The 26,728-nt window shown below is 37.9% G+C and overlaps 1 protein-coding gene across 5 annotated transcripts; it reads right to left on the bottom strand.

Annotated features, from left to right (window-relative positions):
* Nucleotides 1–333: 333 nt before the first annotated feature.
* MAPK9 (mitogen-activated protein kinase 9) lies at nucleotides 334–26,595 on the bottom strand. Of its 5 annotated transcripts, none has more exons than XM_021552276.3 (12): nucleotides 26,471–26,595; nucleotides 22,510–22,684; nucleotides 18,529–18,658; nucleotides 17,350–17,408; nucleotides 16,339–16,477; nucleotides 15,952–16,117; nucleotides 14,927–14,998; nucleotides 10,629–10,811; nucleotides 9,995–10,119; nucleotides 9,412–9,475; nucleotides 7,860–7,931; nucleotides 334–7,141 (listed from the first exon to the last, which is right to left on the bottom strand). In XM_021552276.3, exons 2-12 carry the CDS (start codon nucleotides 22,629–22,631, stop codon nucleotides 6,999–7,001), a joined length of 1,275 nt encoding a protein of 424 aa, XP_021407951.1. In that variant the 5' UTR covers nucleotides 22,632–22,684; nucleotides 26,471–26,595; the 3' UTR covers nucleotides 334–6,998. The 5 variants fall into 5 exon arrangements, with proteins under 5 accessions (XP_021407951.1, XP_021407952.1, XP_021407953.1 ...); XM_021552277.3 differs by lacking the exon at nucleotides 14,927–14,998 and adding an exon at nucleotides 14,637–14,708; XM_021552278.3 differs by having other exon boundaries at nucleotides 7,027–7,146.
* Nucleotides 26,596–26,728: the final 133 nt, after the last annotated feature.

The following is a 26,728-nucleotide window of genomic DNA, read 5'->3' as shown; positions in this document are numbered from 1 at the left end:
AACAACAAAACCCCCTAAATAAGTTTCAAAACACACTTGGTAGTTAAACCAAATGCTGTTAATGTGTCCAAATATTCCAGTTGTTCAGGATAAGGATGCTGCAATCAATTTCTTTAAGTTTTTTCATTCATTTTTCATGCCAACACCTACATTTCCATTAAGTGGAAGCTAAAGTGGTAATTGAAACTTCATGTTTTGAAAGAAGTAATCTAAACAAACATACATCATTGGTTACATAAAACATTCTACTTCAACATAGGAAGAACCAAGTAAGTAAGCAAAATATAAGTAAATAAGAAAAAATACAGTAAATAAGACAGACTGCTCAAATCCTTTATGTATACATATTTATTTGTAATTTTACAGTGGCTTTAGTACTGTTTTACAATAAAGGTTTTGGAAAGAAAAAAAAATAAACAACCAAAAGCTTCAGAACAAGGCTTTAACTAGAACTACAGAACTAGTTATTGACAGTTTTCCTTATGAAATTCTAGTTTCCTAAAGAGTATCAGTCCAAAAAGCCAATGAAGCATGACTGCTGTCCATTAAAAAAAAACAAACAAAAAACCAAAAAACCACAAACCAAACAAACCTAAAACAAACTTTCTAGTCATCCTGAAACCAAAGTCCAGCATCAGACAAAACAGCCACTGCATTGAGAGGAATATGTTCCTATTGCACAAGCATTGAGAATGAGATATGACAATCAAAGCCTAATTCCATAGGCAGAAGAGGCCACATGTATCTATAGTTAGACTTCAAAGCACATCTTTCTTCTGAAATTATAGACCAGACTAGAACTAATGTTAAGGCCATAAAACCAGAACACTGTAACAAGTGATAGGGCTTGATGCTACTTTTGGTGACTTTTGGTAAACAGAAGGTAGGAAAGAGGACACCAAACCAAAAACTGATTCTGAGGGGAGTTAAACTTGAAGGCATTCAAAAGAAAATCTCAAAGAACTACATTTTGGAGGGGGTTTATTTTGAGTCATTGGATAAAACTGGATTTCATAACTAATCACTTAATGAACCTATTACACTCTTTAGTAGCCCGTGTTCTGTAATATATTAAATAATATATTTTCTGGAATTTACATTTAATTTGTATGAAAACAGTTAATTATTTCTGCTTGTTATTCCCTCTTTAAAATAGATGAACATTTGTATAATCTTTATAAATTATCTTAACAACCAGGTAAGGCTTCAATATACTGAGTTTACTGCACACAGGTATCTCTAATTTGCTCTTAATTAGGCATCTTAAACTGCTAAAACCACCTGGGGAACCACGTTGTGATTTAAAGAAAGGGATAGTTAGGTATTGCTGTCTGCTCTAATTGTGTTCATTTGATTAGTGTATAAAACACCTGAAAGCAATGGCTCCAAAGAAGCAGTAGCTACGATGGAAGTTTAAACATTTTACTTCAGGAAAATCTGGGAATCTGATGAAGCTGAAAATGCACATTAGTCATTTTATAAAGTTTAGCTTGCTACCAGTTAAGAAAATATAGGTATCAAAAACAGACAAATACAGTGCTAACCATCTGTTACATTTTCTTTTAAAAAATTAGCACCAATTTTAAGCATCTGAATTCATAGAAAACGTGACACACTTGGGTTTTCAAAAAAAAGGTTTTCCCCATTAGAAGACAAGACAACAGCACATGCTCAGGGGTATAAGGAGCTCTGTGATCAGCAACAAACACAACCTCTGCTTCAGGCAGCCAGCACCAAACACTCTGTGCAGCTGACTCCTTCCTCCCCTGCTTCTGTTATCCTAAGGAGCCTCTGGAGTGCTGAGCTACTGCCCACCAGGGAAAGAAACACAGGATTTGCTCCAGCACATCCCACAAACACCAGGGGTTTGGTGTTTGGAGCACTGCAGAGCAGGGACCGTGTGAGCATCTGCTGCAGGGGAGTCCCACAGAGCTGTCCTGGCCTCACCACAGCACAAACACCTTCATGATGCATAGCCAAGAGTTAAGAAAAGTTTTTTTGTTTAAAAATGAATCCCAGTGCTCACAGCGAGCTGCCCTTGCTCCAGGAACAGACATCACTGTGTCTTTAATAGACGGCCAGGACATTGCCAATCAAGTCACCCACTCAGAAGGTATTTTTCAAATGATCTCTTACCATGTGTTAAATTTCAGCCCCCAAAAGGTTTCTGATTTCTAATCTCTGAAAATAGGTTTAAACATGCTGATCAAATCTGTCAGAATAGCAAAGGCTACAACCAAAATTTAAATACAGTAAGCATGTTATGTCATTCCTTTTCACACCATATATGGTTGTATTTAGAAGAATCCTAAAGTGCTTCAAACCCAGCAATTAATAAAGTTGATTTCTTTTGTGCAAAACTGCAAGCACCTTTTAAAAAAATAAGCAGCAGCATCACTGAATAAACTTATATAGTTAAATGTATTTTCTCTATTTTGTTATGAATTCTTGGACCGAAATGATTTGCCATGTTTTCAATAACAAATTGCAGAAGAGTGCATTTTATTAGTTTAATTTTATACCGGACTTGTTATATACATTTGAAATAGCGGACCCAGGAAATTTATATCCACAAAGCAACACTGTGGGATTGAAGTCCAACAACTGAAATTTTAGCTGCAAAAATAATCATTTTATAAAACACAAACAGAAAAAAACATTATCTCTCTAATTTCCTCCAAATCTAACATGAGAAAAGATGGTTTACTTAAAACATTATTTTAGCCCCAGACATTATTTTAGCATGCAGAGTGGGCAAAAACCAAAACTGATTTGACAGCTTGTGTAAGAAGGTTTTAGAACATCATTCATGTAAAAACAATCTAAAATATGTAAAATAATGAACCAGAATACAATTTTTTGTCATATTTCAACATGTTAAAAAAAAATAATTCAAGACACTCTGGAAAAGCGAAGAAAACACTAGATTCATTATAGAACTCAAGTCCAAATTCTGCATCTGGATGCAGGTGTCCCTGGATCAAAACCAGTTTTGAGCAGGAATGACACAACACGCATCCCAGGAAAGAATCTGGTTCCCAGAATATGACCTCCCTAGGTTTAGCATCAAGCCCTGCTAGAATCCATGCCACACGTAGAACACGCAGACAAAATGCAGTTCAGCACTCACCCAAACACTCTGCAAGGCTGAACCCACACTCCCCAGGGACCACAAAGGTCTGTGTGCACCTGGAGCTGTGACCTCCCAGCCCATTCCCAGCTGCAGGGAGACTCCATACGTCAGCTGTGTTTGGAATAGCTAAACCCTACTTCATTCATAAAATTCTAATTTTAAGGAAAGCAATTTAGCATTTAAGGTCCTTCCTTTAAGAAAGAAAAATTAAACATATGGAATAACTTTTTTTTTTTCTTTTAATTAATTTGGAGTAAACACATACGCTCTGTTAGGATGTAAAAAAAGACAAAACCTCTTTCAAGAGCCCTCTGGTTCCTAACAGCTTTTGAAACTCTCCAACCAACTAGTTAATTTCTAGTCGATTTTTTCATTATTTTGACAAGAAAATGCAAGCCCTTGCTGGAAACGTTACAAAACTTCAAAGGCTGTTTGCAAACTGTAGTTTCCAGTCCTAAGACTGGTTTAATTTGTATGATCCATGCAGACAAAGCCTTAATTTTGACATTCATTTCTTGTCTTTTTCCATAAAGACCTAGACTTGTCATATCACAGTATTTCCTCAAAGTACATTTACAGGCTGCTTACCCAGATTGCAAAATGCCAAGCTTCTCTTTCCAAAGGCTTTTTTGAGGAAAAATGATATGAGCACAGATGAAATGAACTGTTTAAAATATACTCCATTTCTGCAATGCCATTCAGCTACTCAGTGTTCAGATGTTTAACCATTTCTGGTAAAGTATCTATTGACAGCCAAAGATCCCTTTCTTTTTCAGGTGAGCAGTTAAGATTACAGATTGTACCTATGTTGACCACTATTTATTTTAGTCATAGTTCATAAATTGTCTATGTATGCTGCAGTAGTGTCAAGGCTATACAAAGTCTCTCAAAGGAAAGTAACATTCATGTTTACAAAACTGAGCTGTTTTCTTGATATATATGTATACACACAAATATTCTTAATCTTTAAATACATATAAATATTTATAAATGCCAAAGTGCAAAAACACGGTCAACTGCATCACTTTACATACATAATTTTAGTATTAGGAATAAAAGCGATTACATTGCACACCAAACTCTCTTAATTTTTAAACCTCTGTCAAGTTACATTGGATTTTGTTTTCCATCAGGGAGGAGGTTCTCGTGGCATTTACAACCATGTCACAAACCTGGCACTGAACTTCCCCTGCAGTCAGGAGCAGTGCCAGGGGGAGAAGCTGCATGCAGCGCATGGAGGGCCCACATGAGCACACTGGGATGGAACTGCAGCGTGCACCTGGCTGGGTCTGGTGGGTACTGTCTGCATATGTGCATTTGCACCATGGTTTTCAATTAAACTGGAGTCCAAATCGACAATATTCACAGCATTTCATGCATGCTCTGAAGGCATTCTGTAATTAAGCTTCAATGTATGCCATAGCAAAAAGACATCAAAAAAATTAGGTATGAGACAGCTTTTCCTACAAGATTTACAAATAAACTCATTTAATCTCAAGGTTGGGGTTTCTTTTCTTGTTCCAAGAGTGTATGTTCAAGCTAACAGTATGTACTAGGAGAAGGACAGATACCAGTTCAAGTCATGAAGACAGGACAGTTTTGTTAAAAACATTAAAAGACAATTTGAATCACAGAATAATTTAGGTTGGAATAGACCTGGAAGTCATCTGGTCCAACCCTCCGTTGTGCTGAGCAGCCCAAGTTCAACAGGAAAAATTCAATTCTGTGAGATTTCAAATCACATAGGGAAAAAGAAATAAATATTTAAGTCTTCTAAAGCAGAAACTGTTAAAATGAACATAGCACAGTGCAACTTCAGCTGAAAAATGTAAAAGTCTTGAAAAAATGAAATTCAGCAGATGACTTCCATAATGAATCACTAATTGGTCATTGTGAATAGGTGTTTTCAGCTATTTTAATTTGCACATGGACTAAAAAAAGCGAAGAACAGCAAAGTGTACTTTTCTGCTATATGGTAAATAGGTATTTTTAACTGTTTCCAGTGACAAGAATGCAGGAAAAATATTTCACATATACCGTCAGTATCTAAAGATAAAAGTAAACTATCCATAGGTTGAAAACCAAACAGTAAGAAAAAACAAAAGCCCCAAATATCTTGCAATTCAATTTAAGATGATTTTAAAAATCAGATATGCCAGAATACAATTCTGAAATTAACATAATCTACTTTGTTAATTTTTTTAAATCTTCTGGGACACTAAAATCTTGGTATTTTTTACTACAGCAAATTAAGCTATTAAAAAGGGGCAAAATTTTAATAAAAAAGTAGTTTGCATAAGGAGAAAGTGCTGCCTTTCAAGTCATAAGGCCTGGAACAATGGACAATTGTGTTTTACATGAGAAGTATGTCAGTAATGTCAGTGGCTCTCTAGGCCAGTGTATTTTACAGGTTCTATTTATATATTCAAGACAAGAGGATCTGATCAACAGCTAAATATAGTGCCTTTAAGAAAGTGGTGTTTTACCTCATCTTGTACATGTCTATTACTCTATCAGTTCTATAGGTCACTCACACACATGCACACATGAGATCCTGTAGCAAACTTCACACCTGTGCACTCCAAAGTGAACGTGCACCAAGTCACAAGTGTGTGTTACAAAGCAATTTAAGCCCTACCCTACTGCAAATGCATTTTCTAATTCAACAGATTGTACAATGTAACAGGCAATTTTGTATTATCTGATTCTAAAAACTGTATTGATAAATCTGTATGGAAACAGCAAATAATCTCCTCCTCTTGTCTGACATTGCATTTAGAAAATTTGTATTAAACATTGTCTTTCTTCTCACTACAAACAGACTTTCCTAAGGTGAGAATAGAGCTGAGCTGTTACCTAAATGCTTAATTTACAAGTGACTCAGAACAACTGTACTGTTATTTCTTTACTTACTCACTAGATAGAATGGACCCATTAAAAAAAATGGAAAATATTTATGCAGCTTTTTGAGGCTGCAAGTATCTCCAAGTCATCTCTCATTTTATCTGAGCTTGCAGTGAATGAAGAGCATCACAGAAAAAATTTCTGTTCATCTCTGTTAAAGGATGAGTATCACAAGCTAGAAAATACAGAACATTTTAGCACAGTCTCCTTCTAAACAGGCACTGCTTCACAGAAAAGTCACTCATCCTTCCTCAGTATTTATTTAAGCCATTGTATCTTCTGTCCACATTTAAAAGACTGGAAAAGACACTCAGGTGAAATACAAAGTAATGGCTTTATGCCTTAAACTTCATGTTTATCTCTTCTACAAGAAGAGAGACTTACTGAAAAGTGAAGATAAGGGGTTTGAGTAAAAGAAAAAAAGTGCTATGTGGAAGAAAAACTGCCCTTTAAACATAGTACTGAGAGCATTCCACATGTGAGCTCACACACACAACACTCTGGTTGTTAAATAAATCAAACTGCCACAGTCACACAGTAAAACAAACTTCATAGGGACTATACATTCAAAAAACCTGCTGATGAGCAATACTGTACTAAATGTAAACAACCACTGTGTCACAGAAGCCTGCCAGCTGGGACTGGAGATTGATGAAGCCACTTAAGAGGAGTTATTGGCTAAAAGTCTATTATAACTGCTCACCTGAAATAGGCTGAAACAAAGAAAAGCCTCTAATAGTGTCTAAATTTTTTTTTTTGTTCTTTAGACATTGATTTGCTTCCATTCTACAACATTAAGCAGGCAATTTCATAACAACTGAGTAAAAATAACAACAGGCATTACTTTAGCAGAACATGCAGAACATGGAGTTTTTCTACTTGGTTCCATTAACTTACAAGCAATTCAGGCCCAATGGAAAGTAGAGTTCTTTTCCAAAGTCAAGTCTGCAATCACAGCTGATCATCGACATCCTTCGAGGGGTCCTGTCAAGGCATCCAGGCTGCTGTCTGTGTCTGAGGCCAATGTTTGCTCTGTTGACATGGATGAAATGTCATTGATAGATGATGACTGGGAAGGACTGGTGTTGCTATTCACTGCTGCATCTGTGCTAAGAAAACCAAACATAATAAAATCTGAGGCAAGACAATATTACAGTCACAAATAATCACTCTTCTGGGCTGTGAGCAGCACTTTCCCCACAGAGATCCTTAGAAAAATCAAGGAATTAATAAAAAAGGAGAAAAGCAAGCACTAAGGGCCCTAGCACTCAAAAGCCAAGGTGACCTTTAAAGAGATTTTTACTTTTTTCCCCTCTGTGGAGGAAAGGAAGAAAAGACTAACAATGCATAGTGTGAATAATGACTTGAGTGTCATGAAATCGAACATATATAGTTAATAAAAGACAGTACAATATTCTGATTACTGAGCTGTGAGAACAGCAGCAAACACACGGATTAAATCATGGGCACAAACACTTAGCACTGTTAAGTATCCTAAGGGAGCCCTAAAGCTGTTTAGCCCTAAGGAAAGGGGTTGATGCTGAGCACTCAGCACAGTTACCTGAGCTCCAGGTGAGCTCACTGGTGCTGATAATTTCATTTGATGACTGAGCCCTTTAGGATAAAGCAGCTCAGGGTGTGGGACATGCAAGACCAAGTTCAGAACCAATTAAAAAGCAGAGCACATGGATCTCCAAAGACAGATCAGTCTCAAGAGTCCCAAACAACAAAAGCTTTGCCTACCTGGATTACTGAGCAGATTTCTTCATTCATTCACAGCACTACGTGTGACAGTTACAGAACTACTGAAACAATGACTAACCTGAGGGCTGATCTTTTACCACACCATTCTTGCTCCTTTCTTCCCAATCCATAACTTCTTTGTATATTAATTCTTACAAGAGAACAGTGGGACAAAAGAAAAATGAGACAGAAAAGCACTGTAAGATCACAGGGGATTTTGTAAGTAATTCGCATTTGCATCAAGGTACAAGGAAATGGTTAAGGATCAGTCTGGAAGTAGAACTGTAGAAGTATTGATTTGTCATCTTGCCTACAGCAATGGTAAGAGAATTACACAGATTTTCTCAAGCATCACAGAAAGACATAAGGACTGTACCAAAATCAACATATCATATAAATAGCACAGCTGTCCACTTAAAAATAACAAATATCTCACCTCAAAATTTTATGTATACCTACAGTGCACTAATGTTAACTTTAAAAAAAAATAAAAACCAAATTTGGATTCAAAATCTGATTTTATGTAAACCTCTCTGGAAATTTTACTTTGATAACAAAATTATACACAATTTTTTATTCTTGAAGAACCATCTCCATGGGTGCATTGAGGAAAGTCTGGATAGTTTGAAGAAGATCAAACAATTAAAATATTTTATGAAAACCCTCATTTACTAGTCAAGGACAACTAAAGATACAGTCACCTGAACAACACCCAGAAAAATCCAGAGCTGTAACTTAAATCACAGAAGCTTGCGTGTGTACCCATAGTCTTAATGTAACTTAGATAGCAATATCTAAATAGATTCAGGACTCTTCAATTCTGAGTAACAATGTTTACAAACGCATTCAATTACATTTAGTGGATCCATTTTACTTTTCCACCTTGCAGTAATCAAAGATGATTTGAAGCCTACCTACCTGTGCAGACATGCCCTAAGGACAACATACATATAGATCAGCCAGAATCAATATCTCAAGTTTATAATGCTGTTTTACAAAACCAAGCAGCTTTCAAAGTAGTCATAAAAGATGCCTATTACCCTTGGTCTTGTGATAGCAGATGTTAAAATTTTAACTGCCTCACCATTCAATGGTTTTGACTAGAACTGTAAGGTGAAATTGATTTTAATACCACAGTGCTGTTTATTCTTTTGTTTAAGTCAACAGTTTAATCTATTTGGTCAATAAATAAGCAATGAGATTAGAGGAAAAAAAACTACACCAAAGGACTCTCCTGCTATTTAAGATTTCTAGAACAAATGAAGTAGTAAATATTGTCAAGAGATATGGCTTAAACAATGCATACTGAGAAGAGGCATGTTTCTTTTTCAGAGAACTCTCTATCAAGGAAAAAGCTCTATAGGTTATAGGCACTTAAGAACAAAAAGGGAAGGAAAAAAGAAAACTGCAGCATTTTGTTGAACAGACTTCATGTATATATGAGTATTCACACACCTAGGTATGTATTCACTGCACACACAGCATGTTTCCATCACTGATTTCCTTTCCTGTTGCCACAGGCAGTACTACTTATGTGGAATAGTCTGTTACACAACCCAGCACACACTGCAGCCACTCACTAATAACACAAGATACTACAATAAATGTAATTTGTCATGCTCACTCCTTACCTTTCCATTCCTCAATTGCATGTTCTCTTTCTTCCAGCTGTGCATCATAGATTTGAGGTGGAGGCTACAAAGAAAAGAAAAGTCTATAATGCCTATACATCAGGTTAGCACATCCAATCTTAACTAAAAAAATCTAAAAATGACAACTTTTTTAGCATTTTTACCTTCACTGTTGGCAGTTTATTCCCTATACTTCAAAGACACATTCATTTTACAACTCCAGAATCTGCTTTTAAGTCCTGCCTCACACTGAAAGGTTGTTTAAAAGCATCAACCAAAATGAAATTCATTGTAAGGCTTTACAGGGCCTTAGAGCAAGACCCTGTTTTAAAAGCCCAGGACTGCCACCACATAGGCACCTCTTTCTGTAAATAAAACAAAGTATTAACAACCACTTTCAGAATTATATCAGCTCCCCACCAGCAGCTGTCCTTCAGGTGATTCTGCCCCAATGCTCACCTGAAGGTTTTCTGCGTGGCTCCTGCTAGCCAGTGAGTTCAAAGCATGCTCTTGACTAAAATTGAGACTATTTTTAGAGTTATAGAATTGGAATCTTAAAAATTTATTTTAATTGCAAACTTACAGCTTCTGCTTCAGCTGGATCATACCAGACAGTAATATAAGGATGACGTAAGGCTTCATCTACAGAAATTCTCTTGTCTGGATCTACTACAAGCATTTTTGACAATAAATCTCTAGCTTGGCTGGCTAGAAAGTAAAGGTGAAAAGAACACACATGTAAAAGAGCTGTAGAGTTTAATGTCTGACACAGGAAATAAATACTGGAAACACAGGGCATGCACTGCAAATATTCACTTCTGTTCTACAGAATATAATAATATAGATTGTTGTTTTGTTTTTTCTTTTAATTTTCTCAGTAATTATCTAAAGTATAACTCACATAGGCTGTATGCACTTAGAACAAGATGATCAACAATCTCAATAAAAAGTATTACTTTTGGAGAACACTAAATGACAAACATTATTCAATGGATTAAAATTAAGATAATTAAATAGAATCCTGAGACAGAGAAGGAATATTTAGTAACTACTATGAAGATCTGAGAACTTATCATAAATGAAAGAAACAGAAGGTATGAAGCTTTTAATGTTGACATCTACTGCAATAAATATTTTCATTAGGCTTTAAATTAAGTGTGCTGCACACATTTTAAATTAACTTCATAGGAAAAAAAGAGAGAAAAAACTCGCCTTACTTTTTAACTTGTCCCGATCAGATTCTGATGGAAATATCCAGTCTGGGAAGAGCTCTTCAAACTTAATACCGGGATATTTTGGCCTGTTTTCTACATAATTCCTCACTGTCGGCTGCAGTTTCTTCATGAAGTCTGCTGATGGTGTTCCTAGTTGTTCAATAACTTTATTCCATTGATCAATATCTGCACCATATCTTTAGGAAAATCAGCTGAAGAATTTGAAGTCTGCATTCTAAAAAAATACCACTTAAAAATCGGAGAAGTTAACAGGAACTTGAACAGAGGACACAAAGATGAACTTGACTGCAGCATCAGCAGTATTCTGAGCTGCCATGCAAAAAGCTACAAAATCTGAGCCTTATTTTTGTGTCAGTGTGTTCTGAAGGACAGGCTGGAAGTGCTGCACAATGCATTATGCTTAAGTATCTTTTTCTAATTATAATATTTTTCTAGAATCCAAAAGAAGCTTTATTTGGTACTTGTATCCACAGAAAACTATTCTAAGGTCAGAAAAGAAAGGCTGCTGTGGAATCTTCTGAAGTGCAATGTAACATCACGAACACTGAAGATTCTTGAAAGTAGAGAAAAATGCACAAAAAAAACGTAAAGCACAAATGCATCCCACCTGAAGTAAGGAGCTTTGTACCTGTCTCCTAAGGAAATGAAACTTTGAGTTGGAGCATTTTGCAGGGGTGTAGTTGGATGGTTTGGGGCTTTTCTTGGCTGGTGTTTGGGTGGGGTTGATTTCTTTTTCAACTTCAGAAAAGGCCCAGAGGAGTTCTGAACAGGAAATCCATATTCCAGAAGGTTCTATAGCAAGTTCTTTTGTTTAAGTGTATCAACCATCATGCTATACTCACAGATAATTCTGTTCTTATAATTCAAAATTCAAATGTTTCGTAAGAATAGTATTTACAAGCCACAAATTGAAATTTGGCCTCATGTTTCCTCAGGACTGTCCCTTCTCCCCCTCTCAAGTGAAGGCATTTTCCCCAGCCATGGTGACACTCGTTACAGAGATACCAGAGCCTGCTCTAAACCAGCCCAGCTAGGGAAACAAAGCTCATTTATCACACTCAGGAGACACTGCATTAATATTCCTAACACTTAAGTCAACTCAGATCTATACCTGCTAGTTTTTCCTGATAAAAAGAATATGCAATTCCAGCAGAGCCTATCCATTGACCTTGCAAAAAAATTCATAGCTGAATTCACCATCTAGCACTTCAACCTATCCTTTCTTACAGACAGACTATGCAACTAAACAACAAACATGCTGTACTTTGAATTAAAGATGTATTTAAAAAACACTGAGGTGCTTCTATTTCAGTTAGTGTGCCTAGAATACAATTATGAATATATGAATAGTCACTGCTCCATGCTAAGACTTTAGACTTCTGATACAAAGATTGAAAATTTTATTTGCTTATTAAATGCATTCCAATGGAAAAGCTATACTAAAATCAAAATTCAGAACTGACATTGTTAACTGTCATGCTAAAACAAAGCACAGACAAAGAGAAAATTAACATACAACAGGAAATTTTGTTTCTAGCTGAGAAACTGATTTATGTGAGAGCTCCACCAATCTAGATTCAAGAAGATGCTTTTCCTTTAAGAAACAGCAGCTTGGTTAGTCAGAAAATCAAAGTCCAGTTTATTGAGGCCTCAGAAGATTGCAGGAAAGGGCAGAAAACTTAATGACCCATCCCACTTTAGAGATAAAAACAGGCAAAAACCAGTATCTCAGTTTTAAAATGCTTTACAGATGGTGAAAGTCAAAAAAATTCTCAATATAGGACAGATTTAAAATAAGCCTCTTATCAGAAACCCAAGTGGGATTTCAGTATAAAGCAGGCAGAGTAAGCTCTGTGACTGACCTGGCAGCCTTCACACAAAGCCACTCTCCCCATTCTAGAGGCTTCAGGGTCAGAAGGAACCAGGCATTTAATCCATGCCAAGTCTATTTGCCTTTTGGGACTCTGCAAGAAGAGAAGCTGAAAACAAGAATCCTTCCTACAACCATAAAAAAGCATGACTTTTCCCAGGAAAGCACAAATATCCCTCATGCTTTTTGCATTGGTCAGGCCATCCGTTTTCTTCTCCATATGGGCAGAAAGAACACCAAAAACACATGGCTGCTGACAGGCTTTTCCACTATGTCACCTTAGGTGCCTGTATTCCCTGGTTTTTCTCCACTTCTCATTTCCAACAGGAGCTGGCAGTAACTCAGGCTTCCCCAGCACAGTCAGGAGCAGGTTCTGTGCATCCATCACCCTGGCAACACAGAGCCTCTCATTCCACCCAGAACACTGCTGCAAGTATCCCAGAAATTCTCATACCCCGTCTGGGAAAATACAATTTACTGAATCTAGGAGCAGATTTTCCTGAAGATAGTCAAGGACAAGCATTGGGCAATATGCTGGACTTGGCACCCTCCTCTAAATGCCTGAATACTAAGACATCTTAAAATTTAAATTAAAAAAAAGCAACCAAACAAAAGAAACCCCAAACACCATCAACAAAAGGAATGCTTCATGGCCATGCACAGCAGCACTGCCCATAAACCACCCTGCCAAGACAATCCTGAAGCTTAAGGTGACAACCTGACCCACCCAGTGATCACCCAGGAAAGGCCTCAACAACACAAACAATTGTCAGTATCTCACATTAAAGAGAACTGAAACTCTTACAAGAAGCAAAAATCCCTGTAAGCAAAGCTATGCACTTCCCTGTCAGGGGAGGAGACTCCTTGAAACATAGACTGGTAGAGCTTCAGGGGCCCTGAGAGAATCACAAATGATAATTTGTATATTCAAAAAGCTTGAACAAAATTTCCTTCATTTATTCATGAATAAATCAAGATGCTAACAACATGCAGGTGAAAGACACATAACATCCATGAAGAATTGTGTTAGGTTGGTCTGAAGGCTTCAAAAGTTAAAATAATAAATATAGAAAGGAAGAAAGGTAGAAAAAAAAGATACTTGTTTAACTTTTAATCATTTTACTACTAAATAATGTATGATCAACTGTTGAAGATTAGTGTCATGAAATCTAGTATTAAAACTGGAAATTATCCTCTATAAGATACACAAGTATCTGTGAACAGGCACCTGATGTTTTAGTGGTGGTTGCTCCTTGCTGATGAGCAAAAGCATTATATTGGCTTCAAAACCTTGGAGCACAATTATGAAGACAGGCTGCCCAGAGAAGCTGGGGCTGCCCCATCCCTGGAAGGGTTCAAGGCCAGGCTGGATGGGGTTTGAAGAACCTGGGATAGTGGAATATGTAGGGAGGGTTGGAATAAGATAGCTTTTAAGGCACCTTACAACCCAAATTGTTCTGAGATTATGGTTCTATGAAATCTTGGTGAAAAATATTGGAAGGAGAAATGGAAGAGCAACTGTCTTATAGAAGAAGTCAGTCCAAAATAAAATTTTCATAAAATGGGAAAAAAAGGAACATCCAGGAAGTTTTGCTTTTTCTGTTAAATAATAACAAAAAAAAACATCTCATGCAGTGTGCTTGCCATCAGGTCACTTTTGCCCAGCAAGCCCTAATAAATAAGAAAAAAAATCTGATTAAAACTCAAAAAATTGTGCAATAAAAAAAAATTAGTCTACTGTTCAAACAAATAATAAGCAAAACCCATGCATATTAAAGGAGTAACTTTGTAGGCTTTTGCTTAAAACACTTATGTACAAAGAACAAGAGTAAAAAACCAGTTATTTTCTATTTTTCAAACCTAGCAGTATCTGTCTTTTAAACTACAAAAGCTGAAGCTTGTAACACATTGGATTCAACCACTATAAAATACATGAAATATAGTCTACTAAGAAAATAAAATTGAAAGCTCAACAACTTGGTTAATGACACTAATTTCAAAGAGTACAGTGGATCTAGTAAAACATTATTAAAAATATTGTTTGTGCTTTTATACAGATCTAAATAATTGTGTTTCTGTTGGAAGTGGAATGGGACTCAGGGATGACTAGGGAAGGATACGATCAGTGCCTTGGAATATCACACAACCTTTCACCAATTCTCCCATGATGCACCCAACTGACCAGATATCAACTGAAAATAAAAGTGAAATGATCAAATTATGGAGTATCATGAACAAATGTGAGGAAAACAAACAAAACCATCTGCATCTACAGTAAAACACAATGTGGAAAACCAAACTGTTCACATGAATTTTCAATCATATCAACACCAACTGACTGTTCCTGAATTTTGTATTTTGTAAAACATAGTCAGTGTTTACACTGTGAAACCACCATGAAGAAGGATACAATCTCTTCCTGGGAACAGGACTTTATGGAGGACCATTTCTGCCATAATGCACCCAACAGACCAGATATCCACTATCATATGTTAGGTGCAACAAGGACAAAAGATTAAAGAGATTTTTTTTAAATACCACAATTATTTGTTTGAAAGCTCACACTGTATTCCTACAGTCCTGCAGATAATTTATTTTTGTCCCAACCAGAATAATCTTTTTGAAGCTCTGCTCCACATCAGCACTTACTGTACAACAAGCTGCCTTCTGCACTAAATAAAGTGTTTTTATCATTATCAAGGGCCCAGCAAGATGCCACAAATCCCTTCTTTTACACACACAAAATTACAGATTCTCAAAATCATGGCATCCACAAGCCTTTGTGATAAAGAGCATACAAGTCCTGTGCTAGTAAAAGTCAGCAGGTAAAATCCCCAATAACACAAGGACAATCCTTGGCAGCAAGTTTGTTGGCTCAGTGTTCAATATATTACAGCTGTGTTGGTTTTAATAATGTAACACCCACCCTCTTTGAGCACCAAACAGACTTAAGAGAATATCAGGCATGGTTTATGGTAGGGATCTGCAATGTATTTTCATAATCAGAGAGGCAAAAGGGGACACACTGCAAAAAGAAGGTGTTTCAGAATAAAATTACGTTGATTAAAGGGTTTATTATTCATATATTGATTTTTTTGTTTGGATTTTTTTAATACCAGCCACCATCAGTGTATCAACAGTTTTTCTGAGAATAAAAAACATAGCAAAAAGATAATGGTGAATATATGACAATATATAACTATAGCAGGGGAGAGGGAATAGTTAATGTTAAATGAAGAAAAGCATACAGAAAACTATCATATTTTCAACAAAAAAATTACACTGTAATAATTTTAATTTCCAATAGCATGATTAGAATACTTTAACAACAAACTTGACAGGGGGAAAGCAACCCTCCCTCCTCTTTTTAAAGCAGTTATGTTCCGAGAGAGATACTTTAGGCAGAAGATTTAAAGCATTACTCCAGCAGCTTACCATTCTCTTTGTATCCCATTCCCAGGATAACCTCTGGTGCTCTGTAGTACCGTGTTACTACATATGGAGTCATCATGAAGTTAGTACATGCTGTTCTTGCCAGCCCAAAATCAAGGATTTTTAGTGTGCAATCTGATTTTACTACTATGTTGCTGGGTTTCAAATCCTAACAAGAAATTACTTCAGTTAAGGAAGAATTAACATACAGAATAATACCCACACAACCCCCTCCACAATCAGGATAAGACAAAAATTCACTTTACTAACAAGTGCATTTTCCTGCCCTGGTGTATATGCTTATTTATACAACCCCCTCCCTTCCTCCATATTTCATAAAAACTGTATATATTTCATAAAGAGTATTGTTAATGATCTACTACTACCTACTCTGTGGATGATACCAGCTGAGTGGAGATGCTTGATCCCACATAGCATTTGGTAAAGAAGATAAGACATTCTTTCATGATCCAACTCCATATGAATAACCTGGCACAAATTTGCATCCATCAGCTCCATAACCAAATATCTAAAGCACAAAAAAGAAAGTATTAAGAAAACTCAAATCTTATTTTTCATAGGTTTAAGTTTAGCATATGAGATATTTAAGAAAAATCACCTTTGCTAACCTAAGTGTCAAAAAAATTATAAAAAAACCTCATGCATTATCACAATTACAAAGAAAAATTATCTATATCTATTAAAAATAAAGTGTTGAATATTCAATCACAAAATATTAAAAATCCACTAGTTTTATCAACAGCAATACAGAGAATAATTCTATCCTTATGCATCATGAAAAACTGAGTGAATTGATGTAGAGATTGCGATATTGCAACATAAATGCTCTTTCACTGTATTTTACTCTAAAAAATAAGAAAATTAGGATAACCACAGTGAAAACTAATAATCATAAAATAATTTTCATTTGTCATCTACTTACCCTCTTCAAACAAACACTTCCTCATTTACCCAAGCAGCCCATTCACAAACTTCAACAGCCCATTCACTGGAACCTAGAGATATCCCACCAGCCAAATGGCCCTGAATCCTTTCTAAACCAATAGATAATGCTTGAATAAAAAGGAAACATACTCAGTTCTGAACTGAGGCCAAAATACTGTTGTGCTGATGTGACTGGTACAGTAAAAAATTGCTCTCACGTTATCCAAACCAAGTTACTATCCTGAGGTGATCCATGGAGATGATAAACCAGATGCATGTGCAAGCAAAGTATGGCAGACTGATGAACAAAAGGTAAATATCCCTTTTTCAGTGCCCACTTCAGCTTTTAGCTACTCTTGATTTTCAAAGCATGAAGCCTGTAGGATACTGGAAATCCATCTCTAGTGCTTACGCCAGTATTTCTCAGAGAAAATGAAAAAAAAATCTAGTACTTACACATCCTGAAATTCTTCTAGTGACTTCTGTGGTGTAAATACATTTAATAAACTAATAATCTATAAAATAAAAACCAAAACATTAGAAGAAACTTCTGCTTTAATTCATATAAAACCCCTAACACTGCAGAAGTTACTATGCAAAATAAAGTGCACACTGTTACTATATACACAATTTGAATGTTACTTGGCTGCACTTAAATCGCATATGCTGAAAAACTGCCAATTCAGAAATAGTTCCAAACTGCAGCATGTGTGCCATGGGAATCAAGACAGGACAAAATTACTTTCTTTTTTTTAAGTTATATGTCACCTTCTAGCTCCCTCCCCAGTGTCTGAAATATATCCCATTTTTCCCCACAAATAATAATCTCTTATTTTAAATCATATGCTGTGCAAGGAATTTTAACCAAGGTTGTCCAACACCACATGCACAGAGGTGCCCCACGCCATCCCATTAAACTTAGATTATGATGTACTATTTCCAGAACTGCTAAAATTGCTCTACTGCCATCTTTAATAACCACCTTGCTTTTATTCTGCTACATTTGGGCCTCACCAAAAGCTTACTTAAAAACAAACCTGAAAAGCTAATTGCAGGAAGTTTGAGATTTGACTGCAGAACTCCAATGACCAGCAATGTTTCTAGTTCATGTTAATACTAGCACACAGCAGTCAGATAAATTCTGATATTCTTGTATTTGAATAATGAAGTATTGACATCATGGCTCACTTTAGAGAGTTTAAAGATTTCAAAATTCACAAGTATTGTCCATAGCATTTTGTAGGCAGTGCTGTAGCCCTGAAAACCTCAGCAGTTAAACACTGTATTTAATAAAATCTTGCCTAAACTCAGAAGAGTTACAATGGTCAAACCCACAACCCACCCCAGTGTCAAACAGGCTTTGCTGCACGTAGCTTAAAAGGACAAATGCAACCCAGCAAGGCCTGGTCTCTAACAGACACTGATGGCAGCAGGACCTCCTCCCCTCGGTACTTCAGACCCCAAGCAGCTCACCCAAAAACTGAGCCATACATTGTGGAGAACTGCATTGCCCACAGCAAATCTTTCCAGCCCATCTCTATTTCCATTCCTGTGGTTACTAACAGCAAGTGAGAGAGCAAACCCTGAGCTTTTTTGATAAGGCAGAGTAAGGAGAGAACACAAAGCCCAACTCACATTTTTGTGATTGACGCACTTTAGAAGAACGAGCTCTCTGTAGGCCCTTTTGGCGTGGGTTTGGTTCTGAAAAGGACGACTCAGCTTCTTCACAGCAACATTGATTCCCAGCACTGTATCAAATGCAGCACTACAAGTGTTCAAAGACAAACAAGTTGAAGTCTGTTTAAGGGAGAGGAGGGGGCAAAAGAGAGGCAGAGTAAGGAAGGAAAGAAATCAAGATTTAAGACAAAGTATACCCACTAGCTTGTTGGTACTACACCTGATTTTAATTCAGAAAAGAAACATCCTTTAAAAACTACACAATCTTTAATAAATACAAGTAAGTCAAACAGAAGCACTGACATTCATCAAAGTCTTCCTGCTCTCCTTTTTGTTTTCAAGCTTGAAACTGCTGACTTGAGACTCAAAACCAAAATTGCAAGATCTAAAAATATTTTAGGCTTGTTTAAAAATCAAGAAGCATTGCAGCCTAATCTGTATATTTGGAGTATTTTTTGGACACTTTGCTGACTGACAATCATTTAGTATTTACAGCAGAAATTTCTTTTAGCTAAAGAAGAGTCACAACCACATCTCCATGATGTGATCATGGGATCAATATTCTCCTGTATGTGGATAGTTTGCAATGATAAAAAAATATAGTGCCTAGCAGAAAATTGCATTCATTATCTGCTGGATGGAAAAAAATGCATTGAATTGAGAAATAAGGAAAACTCAGACTGAAGAGAGGAATACAAGAGTTTAAAAGTGACCATGACCATTAAATTTACTCTGTTTTTCACTTGTGTTTCTTCCTTCCCTCTGCAGTTTGAGGTCAAAGTTACACTTACTTTAATAGCTGAAAGAATCTAAAGCTAAAGTTCTGTATAAACAAGACAAGACTAAAGTGGGAATAGTCTTCATTAGTAACACAGACTATTTGGCAAAATATATGTGAATTCCTAGCACGTGATACTCAGAAGTTCCAGTCTATAAACAGTTTTAAATAAGGATTCCCACATTACCCTATTTCCATTTAATGTTACTTTCATAGGGTAGGAAAGAATTCTCATTCACATTTTTTCCAAGCACATTTAAGCTCTTTGTGAGATCCTTTCCTATCTCATCAAGTTATATGTGACACCAGACTTAAAAGGGCCATCACACTACAGTATTCTAACAAAAAGTACAGCTTCTCTGTGAGTACAATACTCAAATTATATCAAGTTTCCTAGCATGAAGTCACTGTTTTCCCTCCTGGAAAAAAGCAATACCACCACAAAGCAGGGCGCACCCAGGAGATGTGTTTTCTTGGGACATGCCTCCCAGTTTGAACAACCATGCCACTTACACTGAAGACCTGCTACCATTTATTTCAGCTTACTTCTGTGTAGTGCACAAGTCATTGCTGAATGTTACAGTAAGTCTCTGATTTAAACCCTTTATGCCTGTGCAAAAGGAAACTCAGAGTGGGAGAAAAGCAACTGGCCAGACAGTTGGAGAAATTGTTTTCCTCCCAAACATGAAAGCACTGATATTTCAGTATTCACCCAAAAGATGTTACATGTAAATTAAATGTTATACGTTAATGCCTTTAATGTTTAATGACTTCCATATCTTAATGGCTATACCTGTGAATTAGTATCAAATCAGTAACCATCAGGGTCTGCATGAATTAGCTGTAAATCACAGGGCAGCAGCAGACAGAGGAATAATTTTAGGGGAAGTGTCCCTCTGTGATCTGATAAATCAGATGTATGACAAGCCTCAGTCTTAGCAAATATGAAGAACTCCACCTAAATCTCTTATTTTGGAGATTGACTAGAAGATTTAGGAAACCAAGGACAAAAAGGGAAAAAAAAGATGTCAGGAAGTTAAAGACAAAAGTTATTTTGATTCAGTCCAAAATGGATTACCAGACTTTAGATGTACTAATACTTCGGAACAAAGTGCAGTCCGTTAAGTATGTGTACTTTGTACATAAAATACAAAAGGTATATCCAGTTTCTCTCCTGGCCTGTGTTCTGTGTGAGCTAGAAATATCCTCAACATAAAAACTGAGTTACTTTTTCATTTTCCTAGAGCTCTCATTTACCATTTTCCCTAAGTATATATATTTTTAAAACTACTTATTTTGCAACATTTTAGTATCACAGTTAAAATTACATGGAGCAATACCAATGGAGTATCCCACTAATATAATGAGAAAAAAAGCATAAATTTAGACCTCTCCTAGCTAAAGTGACACAGGTTGTATTAAGAATTCCTCATAAAATAAATTAAATCTAGACAGAAAACCACAGAAAAACTTTTCCTATTTTTTATATTAAACATGGGATGATAAAAGAGCTATCACATCTGTGTGTTACCCTAATGTTGTGACATTTTTTTCAGCCAAACATAGCAGGATAGCACTCATCTTACAATGATTTTTCTACAAAAAACTGGGAAGTAAAATGTATCTTTCCCTTGCATAAAGATTTTAGGAGAAACTAAGCTGTTGCACCTTGTTCAATTTGAGCTATTTGACATGAAGATGAAAATTCATGCAATGTTTCACTCTGCTGTTCCATAAATCAAGTAGTTTAAAAGAAGTCAATAAATCAACTAATTTCTTCTTCCTCCCAACACGATGACCTTATCACTACTTGCATTTAATTCTGAAGCAGAGATCCAGACCAAGTAATTTGGCTTAAAAATGCTCTGCTTCTACTGAAAGGAGAAACACTTTGAAGCACCCAAATTCCTGGACGCCATCTCAACCAAGCATAGCTCTGATAACACCAACACCTAGAGAATGTCAGTACTATACTAAATCTTTCCCAAATCCTATATGACCAAGATCTAGGACCCCCTCATCACTCAACCCACTGAAAAAGAATGAAATATGGTGTTCTCATTTTGACTGCTTGTCACCGATCAGCAGGGAAAGAGGGGTAGATAAAAATTTTTAAAATAAATGCATGGTCTCACAGAAATGCACTCTTTCCCTACTTATATAACTTATTATGATTATGAAAAGGCCAAGAAGACATGGGCAGGTGTTGTTAAGGAGCTGTTCACAGCACATGAGTCATCACACTTATTCTGCAGATTTTATAGATGAAGACAAACTGCAGCCTGGAATTCAGAGCATGAACAGCCCACCATGTGTTGTGATGAAGTCAGTATCACAGAGTCCCTGAGTACATCTGTTTGCTCCCCTGTTTATGGAATGAAAACCCACATCAATAAACATTTCTGCTGTTACCAAGTAAGTTTTGCCCAACAAAATATGGGCTGGCACTAAATTGTGCAGAATGGATTGCTGCAGTCTAAAAAACATTTGAAAGTGTTTACCTTTAGCTGGCCCAGAGGTGTGGTGCCATACAAGAGACTAAGGTTCAGGATCAGCCTAAAGACTCCCACGTCCTGGGCCAGTGGAGGCTGGACACAAAGCTGGGGTGACACACCAAGGGAGAGCAGGCCAGCCCAGCCCCTCACACAGCATCCCTTTCTGGTTAATCCATGGAGTGACAATGACACTGATTTGCCTCATCCTGCCAGTTAATGGCAAGGCACTGCATTGATGGCTCCTAGAAATGGACAGGAGTGATTGGGAATAAAAGAGGGGGAAGAAAGGGGGCCATGATGAAGAAACGAGTAAAACCCAGAATCTCTCATCACTGTAATACCTTACACTGCAATGTCAAAACTACAAGGGCAATGGGAGAACTAGAAAGAGAAAAAAAGTGATTAATGAGAAAGGAAGAAATTTGTTTACCATTCTAATTTATGCAGTTATTCAAATATTAATTTTCCCTAAAAACAGAACAAAAAAAAAGAGGTTTGCACATGAACTATAGGAAGCAATTGGTTTAGAATTTATTTAGTCCATAACCCTGTAACAAGAGAATTTGTTATCAGTGTTTTATGTTCTGGTACCTCTATCAGAAATACATGCAAACTTTGCTTTATATTTATAGCTTTTAATATTTAAATAGAGTAATTATTACTTACCAAACAATGCCCTGTGCCCCTGATCCTATGGGCTTCAATTGCTGGTAACGTTTTAGTACAGTGAATGTTGAATCTGCAACTTGAACACTGTAAAACTGACTATCACATTTACTGTCAGTCATGGTGTAGTGTCATGTAGTTTTCTCTCTCAGGGACCTGGCAAAGTTTTCAAGATCTTAAAGAAAAAGAAAGAAAACAAATGTTCAATATCTCACTAATTTCATGCAGACAAGATGGGAAATATTATACATATTTTAATACATATGAATTTTTCAACAGCACACCATTAAACATTCATTCATAAACAAACATTTTCAGTTTTGTGCATTACCACTACTAATGAAATATACTTGTAGACAGACAGCAATTACAGCTTTCACAGCTTAAAGGGAATGTGTGTTCCTACTCTAATCCCTCAAACAAAAAGCATCTAAGTAAACAACACTAAAAACAAAACCACCCAAATACAACTCTCTACTCCTTGAAGGCAACTCCATAACTTAGAACTACTGCTCTGTGCTAGGACTATACTAATTTCTGCATTACAGGAAAAAAAATCAAAAAGTATGTTATTCAAACACTGAGAATACAGATAAAAGTGACAACCGACATCCATGGAGTCCATGGACAGAGGGAAATGGGGTTTTAATAAAAGACTTTATTAAAATAGCAAAACAAGTTTCAAACAAAACTGCCCCCCAAATCCCTGTGCCTGCTGCAATTTCTCCAACATCCCTGCCAGCCTTGTTCAGTAAGAAATTTCAAGGAGGGCTCTGCCAGGCAACCCTTCCCTGATCCAGACCTATGGCAACACATTCTCCTTCCCAATTTATACACACCACAACACCCTGCACTATCAGTCAGAGTCCTTGTTGTACTACAGAATAAGACTTTGTGGTCCTTGTAGTACTACAGAATAAGACTTTTGTGCTACAGTGTAGAAAAGACTTTCCTGCCACAATAGTGTAAGTTAAATTAATCTGTCAAGAATGAGTAAGAGGTAAGTAATTACATCAGAGAGTACAGTAATGGACTCAACCTCTTTAGCTCTGAAGTGCTACAGTAACAAGAGCACAGACCAACAGTTTTCCTGGGTGTCCATCCCTCTTCCAAACCTTACAAGTAAATTACCTCAGTAATTGCTGAAGAGCTCTCTAACAAATTCTCCCCTTCATAATTTTGCATTCACTATGACAGATAGTGCCATTAGAGCCCAGAGTGATTTGCACAGGCAAATCACTTGAAACTTGTTCCTTAAAACAGGAAATGCAAGCAGCCCCTTCCCCCGGAGCATCTGTGCTCTGTGCTGTCTGCTTTGGTTACTGGAAGAGCTCTCTTCACTGGCCCCACCGAGTATCTGTGAGCCAATGCAAAACAGAAAAGCCTCGAGGACAACCCAGACACCCACCCTAGAAGGGCACAAAGCCACACAAATAACACTTAGTTCCTTCAAAAATTAGGATTTCTGTCTTCCTCAGTGCATGTAGGAGGCAGCAGCATCTTTTCCATGTTTTAAGTGAGCTGATGAACTCAAGGAATCTGCAGTAAAATACGAGGAAGACCTCCAAGACCTAATAAAGACTGAGTTTAAACCAAACTGTAATAGTTTTAAGAGATTCTCAAGAAATGTCTAGAGTCCCTTTTACCTTCTAGTTTCTCAAAATCTCTGCAGCATTTTAAGAGGCAGACATTCAACTGGGTCATCTCCGGCAATAATTTAGACAGTCAGTTTACCTGACATTTCCTCTTAGAAGCTTTAGGAAAAAAGCAGAGGAGAAAGGATCAGCAAAGGGAGAATGTGGGCTACCAACTTTCTGCTCTGTCACAGGGAGAAGGAGGAAGAAAACAGTATCTCCTACACAATAATATTAGAGGCAGTCAGATGCAGCTCCACAGCCAGCTAGCACTAACATGAGACCACAGGATGCCTCAAGGGCAGCTCCCAGACTTTCCTGGTACATCACACCCTTCCTTCCAACCCTTTTCATTACTCCACAGCTATGCACTCTGAGGTACCAAGTGTTTTGATTAATAGTTCCTAGGCACCTATGGTATTTTCACTGAATCTTCAATATTGTAAGAAAAGTACAGCTGGAAGGTCAAGATCCTCCTCTGCAAGGACTTAAGAGACAAAACCAAAAAAGTACAGATACCAAGTTACAGGATATCAACTTCTTAGCTACACAAGAACAATGCTGTACCTCTTCAGGAATTAATGAAAAAAATTTCTGTAACAGGGACAAAGAAATATGGGAAAACAAAATTATCCTGATCCTGAAAAACTCTTCCCTTTAAGAATCACTGTCTGCACAAAGCCACCTTGCAAAAATCACTTGGAGATGAGCATAAGCTCCTTAGAAAAGCCCCAAAGAGAGAAATGGGATATCAGAACACTCAAGTTTTATGTATTTGAACACATTTACAATTCTCTTTGCAAAGCAGCTCTCCATGAGTCTTGACTTTCACTCAGGCTTCAAGTTGGCTGGAATGCATCAGGACATATATTACTTCAGACGTACCCACTACTGTAAAATTAGCTGCCATGCAATTGTAGCTGTTCACAGCACTTCAGACAATCCATTCTGGGGGCAAGACCCACAAATAAAAATAGATTTCCTGCTGTGCAAATAAGAAGTATATCTGTCAAATAAGTTTCTTAGTATTTACCTGTTATTCTCCTTCTAGAAAAATAACCAACACACCAAACCTGCCAGTAGTAGGCTTATACACAATTGCAGTGAGAAATCTTTAGAAGCTGGAAGCAACTGCATTACAGAATGCATCCTGCATTAAACAGATACTTCCCTAAAATGTATTTATTAAAATGGCAATTTATTATTAACCAGATTTGTACTCTGGATATCTTCAAGTCAAAAGTTTATGAAACAGACTGGGCACACATTCCCAGGGCTGTTTTGGTTACAGAAATGTTATACTGACAACAAAACACAAGAACAACATGAAGCTTGCCTGGATTTTTAAGCCTCAAGCTAAAATTCTACTGCTGACAATATTCACAATGAATAGATATACACACACACGTGTATTTATGAAAACATATGGAAAAATCTCCCCCCATTCTCTTATTGACCTTTGCTAAAGCATTTCTAATTCAGGTGTGCCCTTTTAAGTTTTATCACCCAATAGCATCAAGGGTTTTTTTTTAATTTTTACAGCAGTATATATCAAAAGGAAATAGTCCAACTACAAAATCACAGTGAGCTAGACCTCATTCCTCTACTGACTCTTTAGAACGAAAGTGTAACAAAGCACTAGCTGGGTAACCCCCAAGGATTACAGCAGTTCAGAGACAGTTTGCAACTGAAAACTCTTGGAAAGTAGACCTTTTTCTTTAAGCAGCCCACATTACTACTGGCCAAACGAAGATTTCACCACTACCTGTTACAGTGAATAGCATTCAGCTATTACACACAGACGCACTGAAAGGATCTCAGAACTCTGCCAGGGCAAGCTGGTGTAAAGAGAGAAAAAGTTTAAACATGCATGTGCTGCAAGCAATTTCGCCGTTCATGTAGGAAGCGAGCAGGAAGATTCTTCCCGCATCTTTCCTAAAACTTCTGCTAAGAAATCGCTACGGCTGCAGAGAGCCCGGGCTGGCCGCGGCCGCGGGACCCGCGGCGCTCGGCGCTGCTGCGCTCCGGGACGGGGCTCCGGGGCCGCCGAGCCGGGCACGGCACGGAGGACGGGGCAGCAGGACGGGCAGAGGCGGCCCCGCGGGGCCGGGCCTGCGGCTCGGGGAAGGCGGGGATCGGCCGCAGGAGGAAGGGCCCGGCCCTGCCGCTGCCCCGCGTCCCTGCAGCGCGCCCGGGCCCGGGCAGCGGCCCGCGGGGCGCCCCGGCTCTGCCCGCGCCGCGGGACGAGCCGAGCGCTCCGTCCGGCGCAGGGCTCGTCCCGCCCCGGCCCCGCCGCCCCAGCACGCCCCTCGCGGCCGCCCCCTCACCTGGGTCGGACGCGGCGGGACCGGCCCCAGCCGCCGCCTCCCGCTGCCCCAGCCACAATGGCCTCCCGGCGCTCCGCACGGCGCCGCCCCTGACTGACAGCCGCCCCGGCCAATCGCAGCTCCCGCCGGAGAAGCTCAGCCAATCGCGCTTGGGGGTGGATCTTACTGACCACTATATAAGGCAGGGCGCTGAAGGACCGCAGTGACGGGGCAGTTCGGCCCCCGCCCCCGGCGGGGTGTCGCTGCGTGATGTCACCG

The sequence above is a fragment of the Lonchura striata genome, chromosome 15 (assembly GCF_046129695.1).
Source record: "Lonchura striata isolate bLonStr1 chromosome 15, bLonStr1.mat, whole genome shotgun sequence".
Taxonomy (NCBI): Eukaryota; Metazoa; Chordata; class Aves; order Passeriformes; family Estrildidae; genus Lonchura; species Lonchura striata.
Note: the sequence above shows the minus strand (reverse complement) of the source record. Positions and strands in the feature narration are given on the sequence as shown.

Excerpts from the sequence above, each read along its gene's own strand:
- MAPK9 (XM_021552276.3), bottom strand. The coding sequence starts at position 22,631 with ATGACTGACAGTAAATGTGATAGTCAGTTTTACAGTGTTCAAGTTGCA. Across the intron at positions 14,999-15,951 it reads AATGGGATACAAAGAGAATG|TGGATATCTGGTCTGTTGGG; the intron begins GTAAGCTGCTGG and ends AACATATGATAG. Across the intron at positions 7,932-9,411 it reads TGCAATTGAGGAATGGAAAG|AATTAATATACAAAGAAGTT; the intron begins GTAAGGAGTGAG and ends TTCTCTTGTAAG.